The sequence below is a fragment of the Nansenia antarctica genome (assembly GCF_963989245.1).
Source record: "Nansenia antarctica genome assembly, chromosome: 3".
NCBI classification, from domain to species: Eukaryota; Metazoa; Chordata; class Actinopteri; order Argentiniformes; family Microstomatidae; genus Nansenia; species Nansenia antarctica.
Window position 1 is genome coordinate 35,853,106 of NC_137688.1, and position 25,630 is coordinate 35,878,735.

The window sequence follows — 25,630 nt, forward strand, 5'->3', positions numbered from 1 at the left end:
CTTAAGTCTCTTAATATGTCAATTCAGTGACGTAGCATCAACCTAGTTTAGCTGTGTTTTGAGGCGTTTTGACTGGTTTACACTGCACCTGTGAGTGAGTAAATCATGACTGCTGTGTGAAATAACTGTAATAGTAAAGTACCGGTAACCAGTAACCAGTAACCAGGCCCCCAAGCTCCCATCTGCCTCTGGCACTTCCGTTTCTCTCCAGCAGGGGGCACACAGAGGGCACACGCACCTCCGGGCTGCTCACAGCTGCACCTACTGGTTCTCTTCCATTCGACTGCTGTCAGTGGGTGAATTGCACTGATGTATGTGTATACATGTGTATGCACTGAATATTTTAATTACAAGATGTGCACAGTATGGGGTATTTAACATGGAAACGTGTGTGTATAATCTTTACCCGTTTACCCCCTACATCTGAAAGATTACCATACATAAAGGTCATGTTAGTGTTTCACAATGAAAAGTGCACACGACACAGAATTATATGAATGCCTAATATTCACATTTACATTTCGGAGGTGGGCTTTATTTACCACAGTGACCCTGCACTTCATGTCAACAACATTTTTATTGACTACAAAACATTTTTGGTGAACAAAGCCACCCTTGGCAAACTAGAATGTTGACAGTTTAGGCGACCTTATTCACCCTTGGCACTAAATGAGTTAGTCAAATCATGGCTCATACAGAGAAGAGCTCTGTAGGCGACTCCCTAAAACTCCCAAAACATTCTGTCTGAAATAGCCTAGAGGTGGTGGCAGAACAGAGGATGGGGAAAAAACTGCCGGCCATGCTGGCCAATCCCTCCCACCCGATGTACTGCGAGCTGGCAGGGATGAGGAGCAAGTTCAGCCACAGATTTGTTCTCCCCCGTCAAAGTACAAAAAGATTTGGACAGTCCTTTATTCCAGCTGCACTCCGACTCTACAACCAGGCCCCGCAGGGTGGGGGAGACCTGGAGATGGAACTTTTGGAACTTTTTACTTATTGAGCCTGCACTGTTTTATGTATTTTATTGAATGTTTTTCTGTTTTCTGTACTGAATGTTTTCTGCCCTAACTGAGCTGTTTGACAACAAAATTTCCCCATTGGGGACAATAAAGGTTTTCAATCAATCAATCAATCAAATAGACATATACAGCATACAGCTGAGAAAGCAAGGATCAGGGACATTGTATGCAAGTCGGAGAGCAGATGGCAGGTTGGAGTCAGCTGTAGCTGCCGCTCTGTAGAGATAGAACAGTTGCAGTTCATGCAAGGAGCTGGTAAAAGACTGCACTTAACACTAGAACAGCCGTGGGCGGGGTCATTTGACCATGTGAGTGAAAAAAATATCTTTGCACTCGATCAAATTTCAGGATCCTCCTTTCATGACCTTTCCTAGATATGTGCGTTCTACCACCCAGTATCCTTACATTTTAGAAATCACATCAGGATAAGCTAGTATAAAGCTATTTTGCTTTTTTTTGTGTGTCGGAGGCAGGCTAATTTACAAGGCGGCAAACTAGTGGTCATTGTGTGTAAATAGCAGCTTACCATTGTAAAGACTATGATCATTTGGCTCTTATAGTAGGTTAAAAAAAGGCACGGCTGTTCTACTGTTAAGTGTCTCCTCTGTGGTTTCCTGTGACAGATGGAGTCGGGAACACGGGCCTATAATGTTCCACAGAGTCCCTCTCTGGGAGTTAAATCAGTTTAGTTAATGGCCTGCTAGCAGAAGCAGAATCAACCAGTGTGAGATGGAACGCTCACTGACCACGCAAAAAGCGGGTCTTAAAAAGGATAATTAAATGGTAATAGAAAAATGCTGATTCTTGGCAAGCCTGTCATGCAGCTTGACAGCAAAGCAATAAAAAAACATTGGCCTGACTCATAACTTTGTCTGAGATTCTCAAGGCCACCTCATTGCTCAGGAATGCCTCGTTCCTCTTGTCACCAGGGCCCTGATAACAATGGTATAGCACAGCCGACTACCTTCATTCACCAGGTGAGTATCTTACAGTGAATATGTGCAACACACATACTGGGTAATGTTTGATGAGTATGAAAGATGCAATAATTGTTCATGACAGACCTGTGTTCCTACGGCCAAGTTAGTTTTGCAAATAGAATTACTCTTCACAACAATACTCTCCCCCACAGTAGTATATTGCTTCCGGAGTACCGTACGATCAGCAGAGTGCTTTCTATTGAGTACAGTTTATGAAGAGGAGTCATACAGGAGAGGGTTTTTAGGGGGGAAAGAGAGTTGTGCTGACTCCTGCTATTGCTCTCAAATCTAGATGATGCTGAGAGATAAGAGAGAGAGGATCAAGACAAATTCAAAAACTAAAAAGTCATGAAATGCATGCATCTTCCCCAGATCTACCTCAATGTCACCCCACTAAAAATGTCTTTGAGTGACAGTGTATTTCTTTGGGACTGTCACTGCCTGTCACACACATTTAAAAGGGCTCTTTCAGGTGACTCTTGGGTGTCTTGGACCTGTCCTCTGAGCCTGTCAAAGAGTACAGTACCTACAATGCCTGTTACTCTTCCTTTTGCATGGATGTGTGCAGTGGCGGACTCAGGCTGTTTGAATGGCAGGGGCGAAAAGAAAAAAGGGCACTTACTGCACAACATGAGACCCCCCAGCAGTGCACATGGTCAAGTTTAGACCTTTGGAAGGGCAGCCAATAGGGCACATCCTCTAATTTTGCCACTCAAAAGGGCACTTAAGTGCGACGTTTTTCAACTGTGGGGGCACATGGTCAAGTTTAGACCATTGGAGGGGCACCAATAGGGCACGTCCTCTCATTTTTGCCACTCAAAGGGGCACTTAAGAGAGACGTTTTTCAACCCTGGGGGCACCAGGAGGGGCGGTCGTCCCCCCTGCCCCCCCCCCCCCCCCCCCCCCGAGTCCGCCAGTGCCTCTGAGCATGTCAAAGAGTACAGTACCTACATGCCTGTTACTCTTCCTTTTGCATGGATGTGTGTACGCGAACAAGACATTGTTGTTTTTAAGGACATGCTAAGAGATTATAAACCGTTAAGTTGATCAATATGCAGGTATGCAGGTATGCAGGTACAGTAATTCGGCATGCAGCACATACTGTAGAAGTTGTACTCTGCCTAGGCTATGTCTGACAACATTCATGGAATTGTCTATCATTTCTAGATATACAGGCTAAATATGTGACGTCATTTCTTGCTTTTGTGATAATGGAAATGAACATGGTATTGGCCCGCATTAAAAAGTTGTGCATGTCGCTCTGAGTGTGCTGCTGCATGTCGTCTTGTGTTGCACGCCTGTCCCAACAGTTTCCCTCTAGACTATAGTTCCCCATGCCAGTGTTGCCAGTGTTCAGAGTGATGCTGAGAGTGGTATCGGTGTGTCCCCTAGCGAAGGCACCTCTGACAGGCCGACTCCTCTTCCTTCCAGATGCCTCCTCGTCCCACTGCAGCTGCACTCATGGAGAGGGACGGATCTCCTTCAGCACCAAAGCCCCCGGGGCACATCCCACTCCACTTCCACTCAGCTTGTGGAAAGTGTCACTCAGCATGTCAAACCTCGCAACCACAGGGGAGAGGAGAGCACAGCACAGGCCTCTGAAAGGGCTTGTTTACCCGTGGTGACGAATGTTTCGGCCTTGTCCCCACTGACCCTGGCCCTCAGCGCTGTTTTGTTTTTCATCAGAACTCCCATGTTTAAGCTTCTTTGCACATCGAAGGGTCAGTAGCGTACTTGTAGCACAAGTGGGTTTACCTGGGAGTTCCAGGTAAATCTGCAGCACACTTGCAAGACAAAGGTGAAAAAAGCCTGTCATGTTTAATGAGCCTCAAGGTTATGATGATGTAATAATGCATCTTAATAGGAGGTCAGGAAGTAGGATTCAGATGGTGAATGGATTCACTGGTTATTAGCGATGATTATAATAGGAATCATAGCAGCTGCTATGTGTAGCCTACACCATGGACAATTAAAATACATATTGCAAAAATAATCAGGAGACGCCTGTTGTCATGATTGTTTTAAAAAAATATATATATACATTTTGATAATGCCCAGATTTTTTCCCTGAACTATCATCTAACTTTGAAACAGTCAAACCCAGAGGTAGTCCTCATTCATGTAGTTAGACTGACATCTGGCGGTGTCACTAAGCAACGCACGTGTGAGGCAAGCACATTTGACTGCAGAATTATTCTCGTGACGTGAGAATATCAAATGGACATATAATCATAATGGGGGATATCAAATATTTCACGGAAATAAGTGCTTGGTAGGGCTTCTCTAAGTAAATCAGAAAAGAATAATGTTGTAGTCATGTAGTCAAATCGCTCAGTTAGTTCCTCGTCGGCTGCCGTTGTTGTGTGACGTAAGTGTGGACGTGCAGCAGAGTGGTGTGGACGTGCAGCGTCGAAGGGGTGGCTGTCTGGAGCAGAACACAGGTAGGGGAACAACATGTTCTTTTCAGAATAATCGACATATACACACATTTTAAAAACACAACAACCATCAACATTACCCTGACAGTCGTGGTAATGCTGCATCGTGACATGACATGACCATGAACACGAGTTTACTCCAGGAAATAAGACCCAACAGGAGTGAGAGTTGACTGATCAAAACAAAAACAAGACATCACAGTCAGCTGTTTTGCAGATTGGACAATGATTTATCATCCGATATATCTGTCACTTTCTGTGATCAGTTGAAACAGTAGTTAGGTAGCTGACATTCATTCAAGTATATCTATTCTTTCGCAAATGATGTGTTTCCTTAGCATGTTGAACATTTTGCACTTTTCCCCGATATGATCTACACGCCTACTAGCCTATTATGTAACACTGTTACACTAGTCTGATATAAGGCACGTTGTGGTCGTGTAAGATCCATTTAGAGTTGGGTCAGTTTCCTTTCCGTTATTGCGAGTTGAATTGTAATGGTAGTATTTTCCTAACCAGACTTGAATGTAGTTAGAAAGAATTAACCATGATTTAAGAGAGTCGGGGACTTTGTTTGAAATGCTAATGAAATAAAATATGTCCTGTGTGTTTATGTGTTCATTGTTAAATGGCCAAACAACTGAGGTTAGTGTGTGAATGATGTCTGGCTCAGCAGCCATACCTCCAGTAGTGTTTAGGAGTGTGCAGTGCTTAGTGTAAGTTAGACCTATTCAGTACCAAACCTTAATTGTCATTTTGAGTATATAACAAACGATTCGCTTGTGATCAAATCCTTATTTCACTGTGTCCGACTCTAGGATGCTATACCGGTTAATCCTGACTCTGATCTCATTAGCCTGTAGAGTTTAAGTCATGCTGAAACGGGTCTTCGTTCTTGTGTTTTTCTCACCCTCAAAGGTAAAACTGCGGAAAGAGGACCAGCAGAATGACTAGTGTGAGTAACTGTAGCAATCTAGCTACATTTTGCATTTTGCATAGATGTGTTATAAAGGTTTTAATGTGACATTAGTGTGCTCTTGGCGACTGATGGGCTGTGATTGGTCCTCCCACGGTGTAGGTGCTGTGTGCTCGAGCCAGACTGGTTCTGTCCCAGGCTACTGGACTTCAGGCCTTTCTCCGGGTGGGACGAATAAGAACGTTCTCTGCTACTGGTTCTGATGAGCCGTATATCGCTGTATCACACACAGAGTCAGGTAGGTAAAACCAACAACACCGCTATAGACTTTGGATTGCATCAGTTAAGCAGTCTGATTACATTAAAATGACAGCTTGCTTGTTGACACACTTGATTGTTGAAAGTTTCTTGGGACAAGACATTTTAGGCCTGACTATTTTTGGAGTTTGGCATTGTATTTAAGACACACGCGAAATAAAACATGTTAGATAAGTTAGTTGATAGAGCCTCTATTTATACCTCTGTACATACCATACTGTAAATAGCTACCTTAACTGTACTTAACTAATAACTGTAGGTATAACCTACTAACTCATAACCTATGTACCTCTAACTACCGTACTTGCCATATATTATTGTACCTATACCATATCACTATTTGCACTTCTGGTTAGATGCTAAACTGCATTTTGTTGTCTGGTACTTGTACTCAATAGTTGAATCTAATCTAATCTGATCTAATGTTGTCATGGTTTGTCCCGTGTCTTCTCATAGGGCCTAGGACAGTCTGGCCTGATGAAAACATGGGACCATTCGGCCCCCAGGACCAGCGCTTCCAGTTGCCGGGCAATGCAGGCTTTGACTGTCACCTGGAGGGCATGGCAGACCAAAGAAAAGGTCCAATCCACAGAACAGTTCCCGATGTCCTCACAGCTCCAACCAGCAATGAGAGACACGAGTTTGTGCTGGCTCAGTTTGCCAGTGAGTTCCAGGTAAATCTGTCACTCACAATAACTTCTTTGATTAACAACCAACAGTTTTTTCTTTGTTTTTTCTTTGTTTTGTTCATACCTGTACATTAACACATTAACAGAAAACATATATACATCTTGTTGTTGTGTTTTTGTAGGGTAATGAGGGTCACATGTTATCAACCAGAATCCGCAAAGCAGAGCAGTATTTTGATCACACTAACGTGGACTGTTCTATACAGTCCTGCCCTGAGCTGCTAAAGAAAGGTATGGTTTTTGTATATTTGAAAAACTGGAATAATCTGAAGTCATGTGAATGTTATTATTAGAATGCTATTGTTATAGATAACATTATATGATTGTTATGATGTTATATATTTTTATAGTATTATAACACCACTGACCTCATGTCTTTTAGCTTGCTTTTATAGTTGTTTTTATTTTCTTAAGATTGTTGTCTTTATTTGCACTTGACACCACAGACCTCATTGTCTCTTAGCTTGTTTTATAGCATTTTCGCTTTTTAATTGTCTAGTGTGTAATATCTGTGATATGTTATATGTGTATATGTTTGTGAATATGTGAATATGTTTTCTGTTTTTTGCACCTTCAGTAGAACCACTACAATTTCATTGTATAGGCAACTGTACAACGACAATAAAGTCTATTCTATTCTATTCTATTCTATACTATAGTTCTGAACCTAAATCCTCAATATTTAGTTACTTCAGTGTAGTTTCTTCTGTTTGTCAACATACATATTTGTCATCATGTAGCATTAGGTTACATACTGTAACTGTATGCAATGTAGAATAATGTCCACTAGAGGGAGGTAGCATTCATGACATACATTTACTGCAATTAGCCCTCAATCACTGAATATGTTTACATGCAGCCTAATATTCCGTTAATAGAACAACTTAAATGTTGGTCGTATGTGTCTTGGGCCACTGCGCAAGTCAGAAACGACTTTATTCAGATGATATGTTAGGACATGTAAACTGTTCCAAAATGCCACATGAATTTGCTCAGTCATTCTGACTGGCTGAATATTGTGCATGAAAACGTAGCCACTCAGCCTTTCCTTAGGAATGTCTATGATTGTATAATATTAAATGCGATGATCATTGTGTTTCCAGAACAACCATTTTAACCACTTTATCTCTTGTTTCTTTTTTTATTTTGTTAGATATTGAATTGTTTTTCCCCATGGCCCCAGCTAGTGCCATCACTGTTGTCACGGTGACTCAGAAGAACATGAGATGTGAGGAAACCGATCGGGAACAGCTGCTTCATAAAGTGAGTTGGACGTCCCACCTGCCTTTCTGCTGATGTTGAGTTAGTCATAATTAGGGCTCCAAGCCCCTGTTCATAATTGTATTATTATTCCTATCTCAGCAACTGTTAGGTAAAAAAATACTCTGAAACTTGGCAGGCAGGCAAGTATATACCTACACATTTTTTATATAAATATGCTATTTTCTCCCAGTTTGTTAGTGGTGCTAAGGAGATCTGCTTTGCTTTGTGGACTGCTGGGTTTTGGGCTGACTTCATTGACCCCTCCTCTGGAGCAGCTGTAAGTTTTCTCTTTTTATCCCTCCGTACCAAGCTTATTTCTTATTGATGTCACATTACTATTACAATGTACAGTATGTGTGCATTCTACTGCTCGGCTAAGATTCTTCTTCTTCAAGACAGTCCTATCCATTCCTATCTATTACTTATTTTACTTTATTCTATTATTGTTGATGTTGTATTCTGCTGCAAGGCCAATGTCGAAGAACCTAAGAATTGTACTCTTGTGTAAGCCGTACATTGGATGTAAATAAAAGCAATTCTGATTCTGATTCTTCACCACAGTTCTTTGGATCTCCTTCAAACCGCACGTCACTGAGACTAGATGAGGAGCTGCGACATTTGGGTTTCCAGATCGAGGACATCGGCTGCTGTAAAGTTATTCACCATGTCCTGAGAGGGACACCCTTATTCGTTGGAACTGTTTTTACAACTGCACCTCCCAACAGCCATGTCATGGAGAAACTACAAGGACATTCGAATGGTTTGGAAGAGGGGGACTAGCTTTTTAAAAATTGTGGATCATACAATATAAATACAAAGACTGTTTGTACTGTTTCTAATTTATACACCTGGGATATGTTTGGAACACAAACATTATCTGTAATTAACTACAGTAAACCTTGCACAGAATGAGCCTTTTTTGGGTTGTCTACAGGTTGTCTTGACGTGTAAATATGGTGCTCATCAACAGTATGTTCTTGATTTGTGGTAGCCAGAGAGATTGGGTATTGCTTTGACTAAGAACGTCAGCTCCTTTGGCAGCTACAGTATGTTTAATATCTGTGAAAAACCCAATAAAAACCAACTACCTTTGACAAATATTTTGGTAATTGAGTATTCTATTTATTCTGATGTTAAAAAATAATTGAATACTCAAGGCAGACAATTTGAATCATTTCAGCCCTACTGGTGATGTGTGGTCAGGCTGGTACTGCAGCCATCTTCAGTTGTTGTTTGTTTTGAGGTATTTTTGCCTAAAATTGTATCTTCAGAAAACAAATTGGATTTAAATATGAACATTGACTTTTACTTTTTGATCCTGAAAAAATCCCCAGTTTCTATGTCAGTATGTTTGGGGTCATTGTCTTACTCTATGATGAATCATTGAGTTTGGAGACATTTGCTCGTACTTCAGCAGACAACTGCCGTCAGCAGTAACATCATCTTTAAGACAAGTTAGTTCTAGTGGCAGGAACACATACCGAAACCATAAAATCAAATCTGACTTTACAGCTCTTGTGCTTTATGACATCATCTTAAGCATGGAATTAACCTTTCGCATGCTGTGAGTATAGCCAGTCTATTTCGACACACAATTTTATGTTTCATTTGACTACAGCTCCTGATAATCCAGTAATCTCTTGTTTTTGACTGGAGTAGTTTGTTTGTTATTCATGTAGGTAATCTTGTGTGTGAAACCCCTCCCCCCCAAAATATCTTAAATCAGTAGGCATGCATAATCCCCAAAAAGTAATCTTTGTTTGATTTTTTTTTTTTTTATCTTCATGCTTTTTTACATGTATTAATAATTAATGGAGAGGTGTTTTATGTTAGTAGCAATATCGCTTACTGTTTCAGTTACATTTAAGGGCCGTTTTCTTTTAGCAAAGTGTTGAAGAAAACAAGTGTGTTGTTTGGGTAACAGAAAAGGCATCCTTTCATTCCTTCTGGTAACTGCTCAAGGGGTTAAAAAAAAACTGGACAGAACTGATGGGTTGTAGCTGTGAGACCAGTCAGAGTGGGGAGGTAACAAACTCCTTCAAAATTAATACCCGGCAGCAGTTGAACTGAAATAATCCTCTTCACAAGGACTTCGAATTACAACTCAAGGATTTAGAGCCTGTGAAAGGCATTACCTGTTTACTGCCTGGAAAGCAGAGAAGCCAGAGGGGGTGTTAGATTTGTCATTTCTCCGCACTTTCACCACCTCTCCCCTTATTCCAGCCAGCCAGGCTTAGCCGTGTCATTTTACCGTTGTCATTTTACAGTCTAAGCCATGACGCTGACACTGAGTTCATCTGTGGTCCTTGGACAATAGAGTACGACCTTTTCATCCAAATACAGTCTCATGTGGCTTTATCGTACACAATACAAGCAAAGTGGCTTATGTTGTAACTATGGCATTCATCCATGACATATGGATTTACATACATTGAAACTCATAGCCATATGCCGGTATATCTTAAATAATTACATTTAAGTTATTACATTTTATTTCAAGTTTAATTGTATACTCACAAACTATGTAGTTATGTGCATATCACATATACAAAAATCACAAGCAAACAGTACACACAAGGGTGACATGATACAAACCAAACCTGATGTAGAATATGTTGATAATGCATTATAATCAATATAAGTGCCAACTTCTTTTTTGTAATTGGACATAACTGCAATAAACATAGTAACATTTATCAGGGTTTCACACCTATCCTCCAAAACGTTTTTGGGATGAAATCTATAGTAAAAATTTACTTTTTTGGGACACACTTGTGTATACGTTGCAAGGGGAAAGCACCACAACATACATTTTTGTTAACTTTCTTTCTACCTGAATCTAATGTTAATGATGATGATGAAAAGCTCTTGATGTACGTTGAAGTGTAAATGAAAAAAATGTCAACACTGTTAAATGTATAATATAAAAATAAATACTTTGTATGTACATATATCACATAATACACATAAAATACAAATAAATGCAAAAGTGTAACTTAATATAACTAATTATATGGGATGAAGAAACCTATACGCAACACTTTTGCTCCAATCCAAAGGGTCAAAAGCCACCAACCACCATTTTGTAAGTAGTGTAGGAGCATGAGTGTGTGACCCTCTTTAAGTCAACAAAGTCCTGCTGGTCTGTGCCCTGCAAAGTCATTTTTTCCTCAGTCTAGACTATAATCAAACACAGTAACTTAGATATCCTTCTGTAGAAGACATTGCCTCCTTTCAGCTTCAACAATTCTAAAAACCCAGTGGCACAGAAAATGGCAGGTAAACAGATATGAAGAAAAGGCCAATACGAATGACAAAGTAGTGACGACACTGTCAACAAACACGAAATAAATGAAACAGAACAGAACCAAAACCAAAATAAATTATTATTTTTTTAAAAAGCCAAAGAACCTGTTTTTTTTTTTTTATCCCTTCACAGTTGTCAGACACAGAGGTCAGTGAAAACTAACAAAACCATAACATACTGTATACTACACCAGTGGGGGAAAAAAACAGATGTCCGTTTTATGTCCTTGATCCTAAAGCACCCTCTACCATGCAAGTGGTTCTCATAGATGAGTGGATATGATGACACTGATGATGATGGTGCTCACTGCGCCTGTAAGCCGCCAGTTGTTTGTGAGTTGGTGTGTGGTGCTGCTGAGGGGTGAGGTTGTGGAAAAGATGGCGTTGGTCTTGTTCCTTGGTAACTGCATGTTGCAGATGTTTCCTTCACAGCAGGAAGTGCAGACCTGAAACCAGCAAATTAGTTTATAACTAACCTATTACTAATGGTCTATAACTAACCTATTACCAATGAGCATCAGGAATCGATTGACCCAACAATGAACATCCCTCACTCTTTATCACGCTACTTTTTGATTGTCAATGCAAGCTATTTCATAGAGTCATCTGTCAAAATGTACAGATCTATTTGATTGGTCAATTGAATAGGCTCCATGGTTACAGTATGTACAGCAGTGCTTCTCCATAAGTCTGGTGGCTGTGGCTCTCTCATCCATGGTCTAGTCATACAGGTTTTTTTTTTTTTTTTTTAACAATGAATGTTTTTTTTGCCATGCAATGAATTTGTCAATCAATAGTTGGAATTCAGTATTTTTTGCTCCAGCCATGGTCGGCACCCCTGGAGCAATTAGGGGTTACGTGCCTTGCTCAAGGGCATATGCAGCGCCCTCCTGAGGTGGGGATCGAACCAGCGACCTTCCGATTGCTAGCCAGCCTCTCTAACCTTTAGGCTATCGCCGCCCCCAGTTATGCCCAACACAGTCAACTCATTCCTCATCTGAGATTAAAATGAGAGAGCACAGTAAGACCTGTCTTTATTATTTATCTACATTAGGAAGGGTCTCAGGATTACCCCCAGAAGTATGCTATGTACTGTACAGTATGTATTGTAGCACAAGACAGAGAAGAACATACTGTAGACTTATAGCAAATTGGCTTTGCGTTCGTCTAGAACGCTGGCCTCACCTGGTGTCCATTGTTGTTGACCTCAGTGCAACCTGCGGAGAGGCAGTCCTTTAGAGCCACACAGCGCTTGCTCACAGACACGCTGTCCCCCCGGATGTCCAACTTGTGGCGTGTGTAGCAGTATCTGGCCTCTGACAGAGACACTGGGGTTAAACATTGTCTGACTTTTATCAAGATTATAAACCTGAGAACTAGGTTTGGCTTGATATTATTGAATATTGAGATATTTGGAGCATGTTGTGATACTTTATTGCCAATACTTAAAACACCAGATATGTGCATAACTACAAGGCAACGCATATCTAGCGTTGAAAACACGTCTCTTTGTTTCACCAGACTATTTACCACATCCCCCATATACATTAAGTGCAGCAGTTCAATAATCTTTGCATACTTCAGCAATGATCGATATTATCACATATCGTACAAATATTGTGACATAGTGTGAAAATGTGGGTGTCGCCCAACCCTATTAAGAACGAACGTGTATAAAAACATGAAAACTGTGTGTCAGCTAATGTCATCCTTGTTGCAATTTATGTTCACAAATAGTATGTGTTCACAGTAATCACCTAAAATATACACCCTATTGACTTGGGAAATAAACCCTCAAGAGGGAGACTGGGGGCTTTGGTTGCATTCAAGGGAATTTATGTTTTGTTAACTCAAAGAATGTGCTTTTAAGCTCAAGGCCAATGATAACTTCAGAATGATTCAGACATTTGGGTTAACCATCTACATAAAATCAGGGAGGTAGAATCCTTAGACCAACAGTAAGTTATATTTCTTAACTAAACATGTCCTCCACAATAAATCGGGTACTCCATGTTACACAGATACAGAAACCAGTGATGCAAGCATTCTGTAATTTATATTACAGATATATATATGTTATGCTCTGAAACAGAGAGGGTCTTAAAACAGGTTTACATTACAGTTCCAGTGAAGGACTTACCTTGTGGGCAGTATATGTCCGGTGACCAACGATTGCACTCATAGTTATCTGCTGCATCTTTGCACGTGAAGCATTTGAAACCGCCAGGATACGGTGGTGCTTTGAACACAAAAGGAGACAAATTCAGTCTTGTAGAAATTCCTTCTACAACATGCTGTTTTTCTCAAAGTCCTATTAGTCAAATTAATTATGTAGTCAAGAGGCTTTGTAAGCTGTAACTAGCAACAGCACATAAAGTCGTTTTAAAGTAATTATGTTGCAGCTATTTGATACAGACAGAGACCTATACACATCAACCAGGGCTAATAGCTAATTCATTTTCAGAACAGTAGCACTGTAGCTAACAGGGATCCTGATAAACAAAAACGTCTCCGTGGTCTTTACACTGTGCCAGGAGGAACCATTCGTTGTGGACAAACCGTGGGTTTGTTTGGCTTTCCCGTTGGCAACCATTACATTAATACTGAGAATCAGGCCTCGCTGCGGCTATGACAGCTGCAGGTCCGAGGGTCGTCCAGACGTCACTCACAGAACAAAGCCTGTCAGGCATGTGGTCTGAAAACACAGCTACACCCCCCCCGCCTCTCCACTGCCCCACTCCTGGCCCACACCTCCTAATCCACCGTACCCAAACCCCCTGCCTACTGGTTATCCTTCATGAGTTGAGGTCGTGGGTCCAAACAGACTCGCATTTCTTTGGGAATTCAGCTCCTATGTCCCTATGAAATTCAGAGCTGTTAACCTGATCCTAAGAGCTCTGGTGGTCAGATGTAGGAGGACAGATATGGCCTAACAGAGCTGAGGTAAAAGACCGTAGATTTATTTATTTATTTTTACTACAGGGTCTCTGGGGGGGGGAGGGGGGAGGGGGCTAACCTCTTACATACCTGCCTCTCAGAACCAGTGTCGGGTTGTTTAGCCCCTAATCTGTAGATTTACATACCTCTTGAGCGCCGGCGAGCCTGCTTAGTGTGTACAGTATCAGGACCAGTCTGAGGGGGCTGAGGGCCAGAGTGGGGCCACACTACACTGAGATGTGTGGAGAACAGCAAGTCACAGCTGTACGCTCGCACAAACCTGATACTGGGTACTCCAGACACAGGCCAGGCATGGGAGCCATGTAGTAGATGAGAGTAGATTAGGAAAATATGCCTCTATAGTGGCTTTGTGAAGGTATATTTTCATAACCTCATTAATCTTTTTCATCTAGATATTGAGAGGAATGTCACAATAAGGAAATACACAAAGGCATTCATTCAAGTGTTGTGGATAAGGACCTGAGACATTTTTGACCACCTGACCTTTATCAGCATGTTATTCAAATCTTATCCTCAAGCCGGCACTACATGTGCCACCCCACATTTCAGACAGTTAGCAACAGATTTTTTAAAAATTTTAAGTGTTATATGATTGGAATCCCCCTATAAACATATTCTGTTAACTGTTATGTTCATTCTGGTTAAAGTATTGTGAGTGTTATGGGTTTTCAACTTGTAACAACACATGGTTTGAGAGGTTGAAGGTCCCTGGTGATGGAAGTATGTGTAGTAGTATGTATTAGCACTACTGTACTGTACTGCACTGCATTGGTTGTTGGTAGCTAAGAGGTATTACTAGAAGATACAGGAGGCCTAGAGTACAAGCATGGTAATCAGACCTATAACATGTACTGTCTACACAAGTAGATGTACAGTGACCTCCACAATTGCTTCAGTTACATTTTGTTCCTAAGACTTTCTAGGGGTGCCAATAATTGTGGCACACATAGTTTTGTTAGAAATAATTATTTCTTGATGACAGACTTTTTATTAAAGGTTGGATGTTTCTCATTTCTTTCAGTGTAACATTAAGCTAATTCACCAAAAGGTGCATTTTTATTTTTAAAAAAACGTACTAATCTTTACCAATGCCAATAATTGTAGAGGGCACTGTTAGTCTGGTTGACCCCAGCCTCATTAACACTAGGCCCTAACACAGGGGGAATGATCTAATTGCACAGCGCCACATCTCCAATTAGGCCCTGTATGTCTTCCACTCATGTGAGAGTTATAAGAGAACATTCCATCCGATTCACTGGGACAAACACATTTGTGACAGCAGCTGGTGAAACCGGGAACAAGTCGGCAGCCTATCAAATGTTCAGACTTTTATTCTGAAAGTTTTAAATAAATTAGTTGTTGAAAATCAATGACACACTCGCTAGTCGACTAACAACAGTTTGTTTTGTGAGCCTACTAACAATGTAAAGGAGTGTTATAGTTAATTAGGTAGTGGTGGGGATTACTCACCGAATCCATTGCACTGCAATATTTTGCCTCGACCAGCGGGTGTGTCACTGATCCTCAACAAAGCTGAAATTCATCCACATTTTTCTAAATAAAAGTCTGAACGGTCTGTCGGCTGCCGACTTGTTCCCGGTTTCACCAGCTGCTGTCACATTTCATGACCTAGTTCAAGTACGTCACAGAGCTCGCGTTTGACGTTTTCAGACCTACGAGAGCAAGTACTCCCTCTGGTAATGGTGAATCCTGTGATAGTGAATCCATTGAAAGGAGATATGGTGAATATGGTTTAAGATGGATGGGGCATGAGGAAAGGGGGGGGGGTGGCTTACTCCTTCACTCCAATCACTTAAAAGAGAAGGGCTGGGTTAGGAAGACGCCTAATCTGTAACTGTGGTCGTCACCATCCCTGGCCTTTGTGGTCCTCTCTGTGGCTCAGTTGGTAGAGCATGGCGCTAACAACGCCTCGGTTGTGGTTTGGGTTCCCGCTGGGACCATAATATAGTATACACTGAAATGCACCCACTGCAATGTAAGTCGCTTTGGATAAAAGGATCAGCTAAATGGCGCTGGAAGCGGTGTTAAGCAGAAAGATACCAGCTGTGGTCCTGGTCTGTGTTTGGCTGTGGATCACAGGACCAGGGATACCCATTCCAGCAGCTGTTACCCATGTGTTACATTTCATGTGTTGATGAGGGGGGCTCACAATTCACTCTGAATCATTGCCAGCAAAGCCAACCAGACACATGGCATAGTACATAGAGGATGTGAATCACCGTCAAAAGCTAATAGCATAGGAAAGCCCCCCCCCCCCCCCCCTCCATATTGGATCTGTGTTTTTCCAGATGTGGCTCACTCCACACAACTATTAAATCCATAATCATGGATTAATCATGTTTAAAGAAAAAAGACATTGTTACGGCATTTAGCTCTTGCATGTCGCCTCACTGTTGTCAAGTGGCTTCATGGTCTTTGTTTACGTGGTTTAGGATATGACCATTTCTCTCCAGGGCACAACTGTTGAAATGCAGAGAACGGTCTTGCCATTGAGCACTGAAACTACATAGAGTTGTACTTTTGTATGGAAAGGAAATAAATGTTTAATGGGAACATTAGTTTTTACTGCTTCAATTGTGATTGGTGACCACACATACCTGTATGGAAATATACAGCAGTCAGGACGCCTTTAACACACAGCTGAACAACTGCCATTCTCTCCCACAGCCTTTAGGAGATCAGATTAAAATGTCCCTATGTTCACAATTTGAGCACAGCGAGTCCTTGACTGTTCCACTAACTTTCCAGGTGTCAGTTTCTCACGTATTGGTTGACCAGGATGTAAGTGTATAAAAGAAAAGGACAGATCACTGCCGACTACTCTTTGTGAGGAAACATAGTGACGGAATGAAGGTTGGTTGTGTTGTTGTTGTGGTGGTGTTGCTGTTCGGGCTGTATGGGGCATGGGCTCAGGGAGAGGGTGATGGGGTGGGCTGAGAAGAGGGACCTACAGAATCCGCCCTGACTGACCAGGTCTGGGACGAGCTGAAAGAGCTGAGAGACATGGCGGTGGAGCAGAGGGTGGAGCTGAGGAACGTGGAGGCCAGACCGAGGGACAGCGAGGGGGAGGTGGAGGTGATGAAAATGGAAAGCACACGGTCGACGAACTGGAGACAGAGAACACCGCTCAAGCCACTGAGCTGTCAGCCATGACGGTCCAGGTGGAGAAACTGAAGACAGAGAAAATAGACTTGGAGGCCAGAGTGACAGCCAGCGAGGTTCAGGTGGAGGAGCTGAAGAGAGAAAACCGAGAACAAGCTACAACTGTGTCTGCCTTGGAGGTCAGAGTGACAGCCAGTGAGGGTCAGGTTGGGGAGCTGAAGAGAGAGAATGCAGATCTTGAAGCCAGACTCAGCACCAGTGAGATCAAGGTAGAGGAGCTTCAGGTCGAGAATGCCAACAAACCGAAGGTGGCATTCTCCGTTGGCTTGACTAACTCAGGATATGTCGGCCCTTTCAACACTGATAAAACACTGGTCTACGAAAAAGTATTCCCAAACATCGCCAACGCTTACAGCGTTACGTCAGGAATCTTCACAGCACCTGTGAGAGGAGTCTACTACTTCAGGTTCACTGCATCTAATTCCCGTCGATCTATGGTTTATGGTGTTCGTTTGAAGAAGAACAAGCAGCAAGTAATTTGGAATGGGGCATATATTACTGAGCAAGGCCATGAGTATGAGTATCTATCCAATGCTGTCTCTCTACAGTTGGAGAGGGGGGATCAGATATCAATGTGTCTCCCCTCTGGCTATGGGCTCGCTGATACTTCGAATCACCAGAATACCTTCAGTGGCTTCCTGCTCATCCCGATGTGAAGGATACACCACAGGCTGGATTAGGGTAACCTACAGGTAGTGTACATTCTGTATGTTCCTCTAAAAACACCAATAAACATTACAGTGATAACCCTCCAAACGGCTAGTGTGATATATTAAAAGTCATTAAACGCAAAGAATGGTGGTGCTTTGTTAATGTCATTGTTAATGTGTATTTGATGGGGCTATTGCCAGTGGTCTGTGGTAGCACAGTGAACATATCCAGGTAGTGTACCGGTAACAACTTTCTACTATCACAAAAAACAATAAGCTCCAAAGGTGTACTAATGAACTGCAATTTAAAAGAATGTATAAGAATGATATCCTTTCTAGATACAACATGGAAGAGACAGGACATGCCATTTGCTAAAATGAGTGTATGATAGTTGGTATCCTGTATTGTGTGTATTTGAATTTGAATGACAAAATGGAGCCTGATTGTTTTTTTGTTTGTTGTTTGTTTCTGTTGTAAACCTACGCTACCGTAACTGTAGTGTGTGAATGGGGATAGGACAAATAAGCTTTGCTTCCTCCTATTCCCTTCCGGACAGTTTAACCATGTGGATTTTTAAAAATGTTTTATTTTTGAAATAATTTGTATCCCAATGTACTTGGACTGCTGTTCGAAATAAACTTGAACTAACCATAATAACTGTAAGAGAGGAGCCTTTGACACCTTGATTTTCCCACAGAGGAAAAAGTTTAACTGTAAATCTAGCCTGAGTTCTTTTTCACACATCAGTATTATTTCAAGATTCACCCCAGGTCATCCTGTTATCACTCTGCCAAAGGCATACTACAATTAAACATTCCCATCCAGGTATTGTGAACATTCTAGCACCATTCTAGAACATTCTGTTTTTTTGGAGGGAATCGGCATCAGAATCTGAGGAATGGTATAGTCATACTTGATGGATGGAGGAAGACGATGTCTTTCACTGTGAAGTCCCGTGATTGGGCAGTTTTCAGCCAATCAGCGATGAGTGTTAAAAGCAGGACCCAAGCCACTGTTGGCCAGGGCTCCATCGTTGGCTGAGGCCTTCCACATGCAGGTGTCTGATTGGCCAACGACCCTCTATCTTAAAAACATCCAGGACACTATTGAGAGAGAGAGAGAGAGAGAGAGAGAGAATCAGAAAGTCATAGGTTGCACACTGATGTCATCTTGCACCAACAGTACGTCGTGACAGGATCAATAACAACCTGTGAACAAAATATAAAACATGTACCGTATACTTTTAGTAAGAGAGAGAGACAGAAGGTGGGGGTGGAGAGGGAGAAAAAATAGAAAGATCAATACATCCGGTGTTGGTGATCAGCTGTCTCCATCTCAACCATGCTGTGTGCTTGCTTCATTATCTAAATGTCATCCAGACCCCCCTAGGGTCATAGAGCTGGGGGCCAAGTCAATATGGACTGAAGTGGGCTTTACCAAAGAAGCAATGGCGGGTAAAGGATTGGTTTGATGGGACCTGGCTTATTAATTGTCAAAGTTCATTTTTGCTCATGCCACAACAATCACATGAATCCAGTAAGAAGCTTTTCAGCTAAAGGGGCGATTTGTCCCCACCAGTGCCAGTGTTTTCCAAGGATGAAGATGTAAGCCATGAAGATGAAGATGTAAGCCAAACTCAGATTAAATAACTGACGACTATTCCTGACTCTACCAGACCTCAGGACAATAGCAGGAGGAAGGCTGCCCTACCCTAGAGTTTCTTTACTTTTATACCAGTGCTCCCCCCAGTAAATGGGACCACTATGACATGAGTAAGGCCCTCAGAGTCGACGGGCTCAGACCAGGAAGTAGGGGATCAGCCTCCTCTGTGAGCACCCTAAACTCTACTACAACACAGTAGCATTTGCAGGGGCTTAATTGTTCATTTCCTGTCTGGTTGAGAGGATACCGATGACGTCAGAGAGAAGAAGTTTCCAGAATAAAATACTTTGTTTGGGTGGAACAGCGGTCTCTGATTTTCACAGAAAGGAAATTACAGATACTTCAAGTTTATATCCTCAAGGATATACTGTATATAAGGTTCTAATTTGGTTTAATTATATAACTTTAATCTTTCATCATGATCATAATCTATCGTCATCTAATCGAGCCCCACTTGACTTATGAGCAGGCCTCAATAGATTTACTGCAGCTCAGTAGTAGATCTTAAGATTTCCTTCACGGAGACGTTCGTTGACCCATGAAAAGGATCCTTTTTTAGAAGGTTTTGGATCCTAAAACAAACACAATTCACAGATTACTGCTCCTCAAGATATAAAAGTGCTTAGTAAACTTTAGTTTTTTTCTCACCATCCCATTGAATCTACAACCTGCTAGCAATGCCTTGAAGACTGAGCTCCTTAATCCCTATCTGTGTGTCTCGGTACGTCTACGGTAGTTATGATCTGCGGGAATGCAACAGCACTCTAATACACATAATAAACACCATCCTCTTTTACAACAAAGTACAGGCTGATCATTCATGTGCATTCAGAAGCATAACCTTTTCCCAATGGAGCAGCAACGGCAACATCCACTTGTGTTCTTTTCAACACGTATAGAACGACTGCGCCTTTTTCTTTTCTGCATGAATGTTATCCTAAAGGCTTAAAGGGAGGGAATGTCTTTCTATCGGATACCTGAGAGCTTATTGTAACAATCCAGAGGGCAGGGTAATGTTGTGGCACATTCTACTGTAGCAAATCAAAACATGTTATTTTGGGGCCTCTGTGTTAACCCTCCCCTCCCCTCTCCTGTCGGCAGATCTGCCCAGAAGGGAAACTTAACATAGTGTAACAGTCCAGTCAGGAACACTAACACGCGTCTTAGTTTAACGATTTATTGAATAGAAAACGGGAATACAATTAGGCTTTGGTGTATTTGGATGGTTCCGCTCTTTTGAGAAGTCCCTGTCTGGGAGTTATAAACGACCACAAAGCATACAGGTTCAAACGTAACATGGCAGGGAGCCCATACGTCTACCACAGTAATAGATCATAATATAATAATATATGCCATTTAGCTGACGCTTTTATCCAAAGCGACTTACAACAAGCACATGTCTAGAGTAAGTGAATCATCTATATGTTACGGTACATGTGGGAACGTCGACTTGGTACATGCTGGCATGTCTAACCCTAACCGTAATCCTAACCCTAACCCAACCCCTACCCCTAACCCTAACCTTAACCCTAGCACCGTAGCACCTAACCCTAACCCTAGTTTTCCCACATGTACCGCATTCCCACATGTACCGTAACATATACATCAGTCATTGTAAGAATGAATAATCTATGAGGAGCAGGGGCCATCGGCAGTCACAGTAACAACCAACAGGACCAGCAACAGTATGGTGGGCTACAGATACCGTAGGTATGTAGATTTACTGCTTAAATAGGCCGTTGTATCGAAGCGGATCATGTTGGATTGTGTCGGGTGCATACAGTGCATGTAGAAAGTTGATCTGTCACCTGACAGACAGCTAGCACTGACTTAGAGTCTCCTGTCTGAACTAAGCTCGCTCCATTTGAAAAACATTATGATCAAGAGATTGTGTTGATCCAACGCTTGTGTTTCATTGTGTTTGTTCATTTTTCCTGACTAATGCAATTTAGGTCTGTGTCCCCCATAGCACTGTACAGTAACAAAGCACTTAGACTTATTTAATGGATGGCTGGTCATTTGTGAGCCTTTCTTATAGTAGAATGCCTTCCTGTACACAGTTGACTGTGCTAGGAGGTCTAATCTCATATCAGAAAAGAAAGAAATGATTATTTCATTGATTGAAACTACAAAAGTCCATAAATGTCTAAGACCCATTGAAGCGTTAGGCAATAAGAAAAGCTTGAATAAGCACACTAGCAAAATCTCCAGATTTACTTGGTCTAGACGGCCTTGCTTGCGCTTAGTGAGATGAGTAGATTTATGTAAAATCAGATGGCTATTGGCTAAGATCTTGGATTTCCTTAATTCCACTTTAATTGGTGTTTTTATTTTGTCTTTAGCCCTTCTCGGTGGCTTTATGCTTTTAAATGCTTGTTTTCTCTGTCGACTGCTCTTGTCAACAGCACAACAACACCATTTTTGAGAGATACTGTATCTGAAGCAGACTCGAGTCATAGCCTATTATACCTATTATTATACTTATTTACTTATTTGTAATGTAGTTAACAAGTATTTATTTCAAAGCATGTTCACTATAAAACATTCAATATCCCCTTCTTTCAAGTTTACTGCCTGAGCTTAAGCAATAAACACATCTGTCATCAACACTTTATTACCTTGGTGCATTCTTTGTACATGGAGGCAGCGGTAGTGTGTTAGTAGGAAGAGCAATCTGTTCTTTTATGTGGTCGACAAATCTGGGCAGATTGATTGTGTCTGGTTTGATGGCAGGAAATGGTATCTGATGAAATTCTCTCTATAATATATATATATAATATAATAATATGAAATCTGATTCATTCTCTCTCTCTCTCTCTCTCTCTCTCTCTCTCTCTCTCTCTCTCTCTCTCTCTCTCTCTCTCTCTCTCTCTCTCTCTCTCTCTCTCTCTCATTCTCTCTCTCTCTCTCTCTCTCTCTCTCAAAGAGGACTACAAAGTACACCGATGACAAAGTATAATTTGAGTGACAGAGTGGTGATGATGCACATACATTTGCATCAGACAGAGAGAGAGATGCCACAGGACAGCAGAACCAGTCGAACAGTCTTCATACCCCGATGCCTTCTGAGTAATTCCAAAAGCTGACAGATTTTACCTCCACCTTCTGCTACCCTTCAAACACAACTGTTTTGTGCAGTTTCCTGTTAAGTTACATTTTTGGCATTTAGAAAACGCCTTCATCCAAAGCGACTTAATAATTATATTTTGTGTAAGTAAGTGAACAAAAAGACATCAATGCTAGGGCCAGGGGCCATTGGCAGTCATAATGCCAGAAGAGGAATGCCTGTAGAGGTGATGGAGGGACTAAGATGTAGCCTGGAGAGATGGGACTGGGGACTGAGCCCTGATGTGTTTGAAGGACAAACTTCCCTCAAGTCACAAAGCCATAAGAAATGTTTTTGTTTTTTTGGATTTCAAAACCAACAGTTAAGCTTTGAGTCAATATCCATTCCGCTGAAATTTAAACGTGCATAGAGCGTAGACACAGAGGGGATTGTGTGGAGATTTGTGTAAAGTAAGTAAGTGAATTGTCTCCACATCCGTCATCACAAGAAAAAGGTCTATGCTAGGACCCTAGAACTGCCGGCTACGCTCCAACCTGTTCAGCGATTATCTGTGTCAAAAACATGTTCTACTGCGACCAATAATCAGCGATATGGTTTCATAGCTATGGTATTATAATACTTTCCATCTGCTATCCACATACACTGAACAAAAATATAAACGCAACACTTTTGGTTTTGCTAACATTTTTCATGAGTTGAAATCAAAAACCTAAGACATTGGAATGTACGCTCCCTCAAAACTTGCGACATCTGTGGCATTGTGTTGTGTGATAAAACTGCACATTTTAGAGTGGCCTTTTATTTGTGACCAGCCTCAGGGACATCTGTGCAATAATCATGCTGTCTAATCAGCATCTGGATATGCCACACCTATCAGGTGGATGGATTATCTCGGCAAAGGAGAAGTGCTCACTAACACAGATTTAAACACATTTGTGAACATCATTTCAGAGAAATAGGCCTTTTGACTACATAGAAAAAGTCTTAGGTCTTTGATATTAAAAATTAAATAAAAAATTGGAGCAAAAACAAAAGTGTTGCGTTTATATTTGTGTTCGGTCTATAAAGGAATGCTCTGCGTCAACATGACGACTTGACAAGGTAGGATGGTAATAGAACCAAACAGGATGTCCTCTCTTGGGGAGCAGGCCCTGTCACAATGACCGTGTCACCACCAGTCACAGCTGAGCTGATAGTGAAGGAAACAGCCTCTTGACGTTCCACAGTGACACTGAAGGACACCACGCCGCAGTGTCTTTCTCTGTCACACTGTGACACAAACAGTACGGTACATCCTGTGGGTTCCTCTACTTTATTTACATTATTGTACAATTCTTTTACATTTAGCAGATGCCTTTATGCTTAGACTTACAACAAATACATTTGTCTAAGTAAGTGAATCACCTACCCATCAGTCATCGTAAGAAAAAGTTATCTATGCTAGGACCAGGGGGGCCATTGGCAGTAACAACGCTAGAAAAACAAATAATTACTCTTTTTTGTTAAATGTATAGTAGAGAAACTGTACAGAGGGAGAAGTGGGGATGAGGAGGTCCCCCAGGAGGAACAACTAAGATGCAGCCCGAAGAGATGAGTCCACAGCACAATCCACTATCCTCTAGTCTAGCAGCCAGCCCCGGCGAAGAAGAGATAGGCCTATCCCATACTGGATGTAACATACGCACCAACAGTGAATACTTCAGTCAAGGCTTACAGCTCATTGACACTACAGTATGGGATGCTATTCCTGTGTCGTCCTGACCCCTCGTTGTTAACCCCTCTTTGAGGAGGAGAGGGAACAGCAAATCCCTCTGTAGGCACGGTGAGGCGCGTGACTTTCCTGCAGATGCTGGGGGAGTAATGGGGATCAGGGCACCCCCTTAATGCACCTCATAATGAATCCCTGTTACAGCTGCAGAGGAACGCACGGGCACGGAGGGGGGTGTCCAATTCTGGGCCACAGAGAGAGCTAATTGGGAGTCTCTTTATCTTAAGACAGGACTGAGATAAAGCTCTCAAATAGTCTACCAAAGCCCTCACACCCTCTCGATGAGAACTGCTGCTTTAAAACTGCTAAGCATCTTAGCCCTGTTGGTGTTTTTTTTCAATCTTTTGCCCAGTGATTGCAGTTCAAGACTGGGTCAGACTACAGCTTTGTCGTACATGTGCCTTATAGGCAGTTTCTTATTTCATATTTCTGTATAGTAGAGCTGCATGATATTGGGGAAAAATGCATATTGTAATATTCTCAGCAGGTCAGACTAAAACCATATCTAATTTCTGTGTAACTCTTAACAAGTGGACAACATGAAATAATCATGCTATATGACGAGTCATTTAGCAGACGCTTTTGTCCAAAGCGACTTACAACAAGCACTTGCCTAAAGTAAGTGAATCATCTATACACCAGTCAAGGACCCCAATTGAAATAAGCCAGTGGCTTTCTCTGGTTTTTATCCTTTTAGATGACCTTGTATGTAATATGTACTTTCATGTACCTACTTCTGCAAATCTTCTAATAAAGTTTTCAATCAATCAATCAAAGTCATCAATACCACAGCTTGCCCTTCAACTGTACAGTTATTTCTCCAACTATGGAGAAACATCAGATTACATCTGACAAAAAAAAGAACATTAAAATCTGAGTTTATGGCACAGTATGAGAGCATGAGTTGCTTTACTGAAGACATTTGAGCACTGTAGTGTCATACAGGAGAGGAAGGCTTCAGGCTTTGGATGAAAAACAGTCGTGATGCAGTCGTTATTATACTCAGCGAGGACCTCTTTGAAGAAGAGATGCCTATATTACACAATAAGACACTTCAACGTATAAAAGTGTGATTAACAAGTGCCCCAAGATGATTAAGAGAGGATTGAGATGAAGCCCTGTCTGTCTGTCTGTACAGCCTTTCACACCAACAAGTCCATGGTACTCTGCACGCACTCAGCTTTGAGGAAAGCTGCAGTTCAAAGCGGCCAGCCCAAATTTAATTCTGTCCAAATTAATTAATTCTAGTCGTTCTTTGATCTGAATTTCTAAAGACACCAAAAGAGTCTGACTACAGAATACTGTGTAGAGTGGAATGATTTTACCCTCCTTTTCCCCACTCTGCTACCAGGCTCCTATTTGAGCCTCAGAGTGTCTGTGCTGGCAGTTGTTGGGTGTGGCGGTAACCTAGA

The 25,630-nt window shown here is 41.7% G+C and overlaps 2 protein-coding genes across 2 annotated transcripts in view; one reads left to right on the forward strand and one right to left on the reverse strand.

Moving 5' to 3' along the window:
- Positions 1-4,378: 4,378 nt before the first annotated feature.
- mmadhca (metabolism of cobalamin associated Da) lies at positions 4,379-8,702 on the forward strand. Its single transcript, XM_080525893.1, has 8 exons — positions 4,379-4,440; positions 5,356-5,392; positions 5,516-5,651; positions 6,128-6,345; positions 6,483-6,591; positions 7,514-7,623; positions 7,814-7,900; positions 8,185-8,702. The coding sequence occupies exons 2-8, from the start codon at positions 5,384-5,386 to the stop codon at positions 8,401-8,403; spliced, it is 888 nt and encodes a 295-aa protein (XP_080382019.1). The 5' UTR covers positions 4,379-4,440; positions 5,356-5,383; the 3' UTR covers positions 8,404-8,702.
- A 1,505-nt stretch (positions 8,703-10,207) lies between these two features.
- Positions 10,208-25,630, reverse strand: part of LOC308152558 (ly6/PLAUR domain-containing protein 6-like) — an 18,441-nt gene continuing 3,018 nt past the window's right edge. The window contains exons 2-5 of the mRNA XM_080525559.1: positions 18,635-18,824; positions 13,070-13,168; positions 12,115-12,245; positions 10,208-11,375 (exon numbers count right to left, since the gene is read on the reverse strand). Of these exons, the coding sequence (XP_080381685.1) occupies positions 11,193-11,375; positions 12,115-12,245; positions 13,070-13,168; positions 18,635-18,752 (531 nt within the window). The 5' untranslated portion in view covers positions 18,753-18,824 and the 3' untranslated portion in view covers positions 10,208-11,192. The remainder of the gene's footprint in view (positions 11,376-12,114; positions 12,246-13,069; positions 13,169-18,634; positions 18,825-25,630) is intronic.